Here is a 7,819-nt window from a genome sequence, read left to right on the forward strand (position 1 = left end):
TGAAGGCCCAAGGGGCATATATATATTACACATGACTTGAGGTGCAAGGAAACTAAACATAGACTAATAAGGACTCCTAAACCAATACTAATACTCCTTAACACTCTTGTTGACTATGTAGGCACTATTTAAGGCTCTTGTTGCAGGATAAACTTTTTCTTTAGCTTGCATAGCACAAAATGATTGTGATTGGTAACCGCGGTACCATTCAACCGCTATATTTTTACCAGAAACACGCAAAGAAGAAACACGCAAAGAACGGCATACATTTGAAATTGGGTATAACACAATGGAAATTATCTACATTTGTGGAAACTGCACAACATATTAGCTAGTATACAAATATACAGCAGTTTACAGTTCTAAATTCATAATGTCCACTTCATATGCCACTGTGCACTCCGCGCAACCTACAATCTGACAAGTTAAGGCATACTTCCCTTTGGATAAACCAGGAGGGGCACTCACTCTGTCACTCATTACACTCGTGCCGCCTGATTAACTAGTCAGTGATGGGGATGACATTTCCCAGTGAAGCATTTGCTCGACAATCACATGGAGCAAGGCTTGCGAGTTTGTCCATTGCAAGCTTCACGATTTTGGTGTTTCCATTTTGTTTGGCAGCAGAACAAAGTAAAATCCAGGCTGAAGCACTAGATTCCAAAGGGACCACACTATCAATGAAATGCTCTGCTTCCTTGAACATACCAGAATGACCCAAAACCTCAATCATATGCGAGTAATGACCTTCTGAAGGTTCTATTTTGTAAACCTCGGTCATGGACACAAAGAACTGGAAGGCTTCACTTACAAGGCCGATTTCTGCACAGGCCTTCAGCACAGATAAGAATGCAATCGAAGTTGGTATTTTCTCTCTTCTTAACATCTGCACAAACAAGTCAATGGCTGTCTCTGGACAACCATTTTCTAGATGAGCTATGATTATTGTGGTCCAAGTAGATGCACTCTTGTCAGACATATATCTGAAGGCATCCAATGCATTTTTGAGACTGCCGCAATTGGAGTACATGTCAATAAGCTGATTGCTGATGCATGGTTCCGAAGCAAGGCCACGCTTTGTAAGGTAGGCATGTGCTTGAAGCCCTTCACGAAGGAGCTCCAATTTTCCACAAGAATTCAAGATGTGTAATGCAGTTGGATAATCAAGAACCCCACCAGAACGTTGGATAACACACAAAAGATTAAGTACTCCAACGTGATCATCACCTTGAGCAAAATCTTTAATCAGTGCTTCCCAAGAAATCTCACGGTTTGAGAGTGATAAGCACAGCTTAAGAGCCTGCTTGAACTGCCCTTCTCTTAAGTAAAAGCTTATAAGACTTTTCACAACAGAAGCATTGGTTCCATAACCAGTTCTGATGGAGTTGCCCTGGATCTCCATGCCACCTACGACATCCCCAAGAGCCACACATGCTGTAAGTACAGAGGTATAAGTGAACTCGTTAGGTTGCACATGCTCCAACTGCATCCTCCTGAACAAATGCATTGCTCTTTCAAATTGACCATTCAAGCAGTTGCCTGAGATTACCGCAGTCCATGCTGCTGTCCCTGGATCCTTGGTTCTTGAAAAGAGAACATGTGATTCATCCACAGAACCGCATTTAGCATACATGTCGACCAGTGAACTAGTGACAAAGGGATCTGAATTCATGTTGAACTTCGAAACATAGGCGTGTAACATCCTTCCTGTTGCTAAATCTTGATCAAAAGCGCACAACCTCAAACTAGTGGCCACAATAAAGTGATCCAGCTTTCCCTGGACCAGCAAATAGTATCTTAGCATTCTCAAAGGTAGCATACATTGTCCCTTATGAAGAGTAGCCCAATTGACATACATATCCATCAGAGCACTCATAACATGCTTATCTGAGTCTAGACCTGCTCTAATGAGGTAGCCATGTATTTCCCTTCCATAACCAAAAGCTCCTCTTCTGGTGACAACATGCAAAATGCTACCCAATGTAAACTCATCGCATTCCGAGCATTCAAACATCATAGCACGGAAGTGAGACAAAGCCTGATCATCACACATATTATCTGCATAGCACTGGATGATGCTATTGGAAGAAACCAAATCCTTGTCATGCATATCATCAAACACCTTCTGCATCAGCTGTAGTTCCCTGGACCTCCCATAGAACTCGATCAGGCAGTTCTCCAAGAAGCCGCTTTTAGAGAATCCTGACTTGATGATGCAGCAATGCAGCTGGTGTCCCAAACTTCGATTGGCCAAACTAGAAGCTGCCCTGAGTGCAATTGACAGAGTGAACGCGTCACATCCAATACTGGCATGGATCATTTCCACGAACAACATTAGCGCCTCGGTATGGCAGCCATTCTCAGTGTAGCCGCTGAGCATGGAGGTCCAAGAAACCAAATCAGGTGCGGCAATGCCATCGAACACCTTCTCAGTGCAACCCAGCGACCGGCAGCTCGCGTACATGGTAAGGAGGCCGTTTGCCACAAAGAGGTCAGAATCTACGTAGCCCATCTTCGCAGCGGCGCAGTGGACCTGCCTTCCAAATCTGAGGTTCCCGACTGCCGCGCAGGCGCGCAGCACGACTGAGAAGACGAACCCGTCCGGCCTCAGGACCAGCGCCTCGGAGGCGGGACCGTGGGTGGCGTACCCGGACATGATAGCAGTCCAAGCGACGAGGGACCTGTCCCGCGGCGGCATTGCCTCGAACACCTGCCGCGCGGGCTGCATTCGGCCGGCGCGCGTATGGGCGCGAAGCAGCGAGTGCTGCGCTGTGGCGGAGGGGGCGGTGGAGGCATCCGGTATGTTTTCCACGGATTTGTATGGGGTGACATTGGTGACGCCTCTGCAAATACAGGAAGAGCGCGGGAGCAAGGGAGGAGGGAGCGCCATTGGTGGCAGCTCCGTGAGCGGGGAGGATTCGAATGGAGTGGCCAGGAAGGGGAGCAGGATAAGGTGGGCGTCGCTGGAATCGAATGTATGAATCGCCCAGAATTTACGGCAGCTAATCCATTCCCCTGTACGTCAGACGTATCCGGCCGACAGTGACCGATCACCGTGGTTCAAGTTATTAGATCGGGTGTTGTCCGGCTAGAAACCGAAGATGGTAAACCTGTATAAAGTCCTCTATAATTAACCTATTTCTCTCGATATATAAACATGGCACCTCATCAAACAACATGCATTAGAAAGGCTCACCTCATCAACATTCAATGAGTCATAGGAAAAGGTTCACCTTAACATGCAACAATGATGATATATTTAGTAAATATTCATAAAAATACAATAATCAAACACAATAAATCATATCTATTTTTAGTTTTAGCTCTCATATTATTTCTCCAAATTTTTTTATTTCCATAAAATCAATAACTTTGAAATATATTGTAAAATATTCCCGCAACAATGCGGGACATCATCTAGTTCATAGAACATTGAAAACCTACAAAAGTACCATCTTCACAAGTTCTGCCTTTAGGGCGCCAGCGGGATCCGTTCCCGTTGGCACAACTATCATGGCTGCGGGACCCGTTCCAGCCGGCAACAATTTATATACAAAGCAAATAACTAGACTCTAGCATCTTGCAATGTCATGTGAATAACACCCATTAGCAGTCTTTGGGAGGTGCTCATAGGGATAGAATGTGCGTGTGTACGTTCATAAGAATGAGTATATGCGCATATTGCGTCTGTACTGATGTTAAAGAAAAACAGTCGCGGTAAGGGCGCCCCCTCGCTGCATTCACGTCATCACCTGCTACTGTGCGTCTTGGCTTTTTTACTGAACCCGCTCGATTGCTTGTTAGGGCATGTACAATGATGGCATATGGATACATATGCCTCATGACAAAAAATAATTTGAAGCATCTATATTCATTTTTCCTCTCCAATGCAAGCTATCACTAGTGGGCCTTATTAAAAAATAAAAAATAAAGACTCTAGTACATATGCATTTCTACTTTTCACTCCAATCTTTTCAGCTTTTGTCACCGGACCACATTTTTCCTCTTCAAGCACCCGCCTCTATCCTGCTTCCCTATCCAAACCTACTTTACGTCATATCCGATCCTACGTGGCATGCGAGGCGAGCTATGCATTGTACATGTCCACTGGAGGCGATCGATGGGCGCGTTGGGCTTCTCTCCCTGGTCCACATGTGCTGACAGGATTGGCACAGAGAGAGCCCAACCCCCCTCCATCACCCGATTCCTCTCCCTCTCCCTCTTCCCTCGCCTGCCGCCGCCACAACTCATCAGCACCATCTTCCACAGCCGTCGTCACCACCGGCGCCCTTCCCCGGCAGGAAGAGGGGGGTAGATGCAGCAGCCAGCCACGACTCACCACCGGCGCCCTCTCCCGGCAGGAAGAGGTTGGCCACGACTCATCACCAACGCCCTCCCCCGGCAGGAAGAGGAGTGCAGAGGCAGCAGCCAGCCGCGACTCGTCTGTGTCGCGTTTTGGCCCAGATGCGGCCGCCCCGTGCTCTGCCGGCGCCCGTCGGCCTCGATCCGACCTCGGCAGTAGGAGCTCAAGCCGATGAGCGCGGCCTCGATCCGGGCTCGGCAGGAGGACACGCGACATCTCATTCCCATCACTTTTGGTTGCGCCTCCCGCGAGTTCCTCTTTCTAATCCCCTTCCTCTCTAATTTAATTCTTGTTTTAAGTGTTTCCTGCTGCCTATGGTTGCTGTAGGTATTTTCGTCTTCCCCACTTCTACTCTTATACTCCAATTTGACTCAGTCCTAATTTCTACATCTTTCACAAGTAATCTTTTTTATTTCCTGAATTCTGTATGTGCTCATTGGACTGCAACAGCCAGGGATGCCAGAGATGGAAACTTTCATGACATCTTATCACTTCCAAATAAATAGAGAGGAAAGGCAGATGAGAACATTGGTTCGAAAATTCAAAGTATCAAAGAATTGGTCTGGCCTTTGGTCATGGTAAGTGAACTCAGCTTTATAAGGTCAGCTGAATGATATCATTGTTGTTTTAAAGTTGATTGCATCGAATATGATTGAAAGGCTGAAATGTTGTTGCTGTTTTTTTCCCCTTCTGTGAAGAAATTAATTAAGTTGTTGTTTGGCCTGTGATATCTTGTGGTTGTTGGCGGGCTCCCATCTAGCACCATCTGCTGGTCTACAAAGAGTCAGGAGGCGCATGTGAATGTTTAATCAACCCCATGAGCAGAGCAGGTGTTAATTAACTAATCATGGGTTGATTAAAGTAATTCAAATATACTCTTTTGCAGGCTGAGTTCACTTTGATGGGTGGTACTTTCATGTCATTACTGGCTGCTTATTGTGATTATTTTACCAGAAATCTGCAATATGCTTTATCGGGGCATACTTCTGCTAATGTTGCAGATTTGTTATTCAGAACATAGTGCTGTCAAACATATCACTATGACAATTGGGACGGAAGGTTCATTCAACATCTCTCCATGATTCTTGGATGCATTTGAAAATTCCTTGTGATTTTCCCCCTGAAACATCTAATTGGTCTTTTTATTCTAGGAGACCTGATTATTGCTTAGGGCTTCATCTTTGGCAAATGCTATCTTATGGATGTACCCGCTTTCACATTTGTGTTCAGACTACAAACAAAGGCCACACAGTAGTTGTTGTTGCTGATTGTTTTTCTTCTTCCGCAAAAGATGTTGTTTAAGGTTATTGCTCATCAACTCTCTAATTCCTCTTGTTGAATTAACTCCCAAAACATTTGGTTCATTTAAGAAAATGAGGTGTCTTCTAGCTTGAGTTATGATTTGCACAATTGTCCTAATACATCATGATTTACCTATTGATAAGTGGTTGCACGATGATGCCAGATTTAATAATGTCGGAGTTGAGAGAGATATGAGAACAACTATCAGGTCAAAGTAAGCACCACTTGCTATGCAAGCGATGTACGGCGGTGGCGATCGCCACTGAGCGTGCACGGTGCAAAAGAAGGGGGAGCGGCTGTCGGGTAATATCTTTCTTCCCATCTCTCCCTTTTTATCATTTGCGGTCTTGCCAAACATTTGATGTCACATCTCCAAAGAAGTTTAGTACTGATTTGAATAGAACATATGTTCAGTTGCAATTATGGATATTTACACAATTGTCTTTGTTTCTCTTCTAGATTTTGTTGAAGCGAAAAATTGGTTTTTGATGCATTCAAAAATCAATAATCATCAGCGGCAACGAAATTTACAAGACCGACCAGTGGATGGTGACTATCTCCATACTTGATCTTTCTATTTGACACTGCATAACATATTATGGCGTTAGAAGAACAGTCTTCTGTGACGCTCGCAAGAGGGATGTGGTCTACATTGAGCAGTACTACGATGGCGCTGACGAACAGCTGCTCAAGCAGGCGATGATGAAGGTGAGCATCGGCTTAGTGGGGACAGTGGAGGGATGTCAAAGTAATAAGAGTAGTCTGTAATACATTTTCTATCCCATCATGGCTACTGACGAGGCCATGGACCTAGGGTAGGGTCATATGCCTGACCTATACGTCCTACCCAAGGTCACTACACTAGAATTTAGCAAGAGATACCGACTGAAGTAACCATGGAGTGCAATCCACTCGACTAGTTACCCCACTCGGATACCCCCAATTTCACTCGACCAAGATGAAGTCATTCGACCATACAAGAAACCACTCGGAGTACAAAAGACCTAGAGTCACTCAAGATGACAACGGTCAAGTGTTCACTCCGTAGTCTTAAAGATCATTAATAGCACTTTATAGTTGGCTTACCAGTAACGCCCTGTCTTAATGTACATTGAACCCTGTAACAGGGGATGGCTGGGTCCTGACACACTCTATATAAGCCACCCCCTCCTTTGGGACAAGGCTTCGCGCCCCCTGTAACACACACAGACACCATATTCCAGTCGACCACCTCAGGGCATCGAGACGTAGGGCTTTTACCCCCTCCGAGAGGGGCCTGAACTCGTAAAATCGTGTGTACAACCTCGCCATAGCTAGGGCCTTGCCTCCTTATACGTACCCCCTACTCTTACTGTCAGACTTAGTACCACGGCAGTTGGCGCACACCATGGGGCAAAGCGTCTTGCAACTTTCGGCGAGGTTGCATTTTTTCCGATCTTCATCAACAAGGTTTCCGGTAGTGGTTTGGTCATGGGCTGCGAGTTCCGACTCGGCGCGCTCACTTTCGTCGCTGATAACTCCGCCTGGCTCCAAGAAAGGCCCCTCGACGTCGAGGCTCTTCCGCGTGAGTGCCTGCAGCGTTCTCCTACGACAACCGTCGACTCCATATCGGTCGGTCCTTGCATTATCTGCTCACTTCGCTGGACACTGTGATACGTCTCTGTTGTATCTATAATTTTTTATTGTTCCATGCCAATATTATTCAACTTTCATATACTTTTAGCAACTTCTTATATTATTTTTGGGACTAACATATTGATCCAGTGTTCAGTGTCAGTTCATGTCTGTTGCATGTCTTATGTTTCGCAGAAACCTCATATCAAACGGAGTCCAAACGGGATAAAAACGGACGAAGAATTATTTTGGAATATTTGGGAATTTTTGGAGGAAGAATCAACGCGAAACGGTGTCCGAGGTGGCCATGAGACAGGGGGGCGTGCTCCCCCCCTAGGCACGCCTGTCACCCTCGTGGGCCACCCGTAAGGCGGTTGATGCCCTTTTTTTGCCGCAAGAAAGCTAATTTTGTGAGAAAAATTTGGACGAAAAATTCACCCCAATCGGAGTTACGGATCTCCGGATATAAAAGAAACGGTGAAGGGGAAGGATCTGGGAACGCAGAAACAGAGAAAGACAGAGAGATAGATCCAATCTCGG

The 7,819-nt window shown here is 45.8% G+C and overlaps 1 protein-coding gene and 1 long non-coding RNA gene across 5 annotated transcripts; one reads left to right on the forward strand and one right to left on the reverse strand.

Annotated features, from left to right (window-relative positions):
- Positions 1-245: 245 nt before the first annotated feature.
- LOC119325541 (pentatricopeptide repeat-containing protein At3g53360, mitochondrial-like) lies at positions 246-2,948 on the reverse strand. Its single transcript, XM_037599272.1, has one exon. The coding sequence runs from the start codon at positions 2,888-2,890 to the stop codon at positions 503-505; it is 2,388 nt and encodes a 795-aa protein (XP_037455169.1). The 5' UTR covers positions 2,891-2,948; the 3' UTR covers positions 246-502.
- Positions 2,949-4,138: 1,190 nt separating this feature from the next.
- Positions 4,139-7,526, forward strand: LOC119323042. Of its 4 annotated transcripts, none has more exons than XR_005156068.1 (4): positions 4,139-4,941; positions 5,124-5,666; positions 5,829-5,968; positions 6,125-6,846. It is a non-coding gene; the product is annotated as an uncharacterized LOC119323042 (long non-coding RNA). The 4 variants fall into 4 exon arrangements; XR_005156066.1 differs by adding an exon at positions 7,475-7,526 and having other exon boundaries at positions 4,143-5,666; positions 6,125-6,373; XR_005156067.1 differs by having other exon boundaries at positions 4,144-5,422; positions 5,515-5,666.
- The last annotated feature ends 293 nt before the right edge of the window (positions 7,527-7,819 follow it).

The sequence above is a fragment of the Triticum dicoccoides genome, chromosome 6B (assembly GCF_002162155.2).
Source record: "Triticum dicoccoides isolate Atlit2015 ecotype Zavitan chromosome 6B, WEW_v2.0, whole genome shotgun sequence".
In the NCBI taxonomy this organism is placed as follows: domain Eukaryota; kingdom Viridiplantae; phylum Streptophyta; class Magnoliopsida; order Poales; family Poaceae; genus Triticum; species Triticum dicoccoides.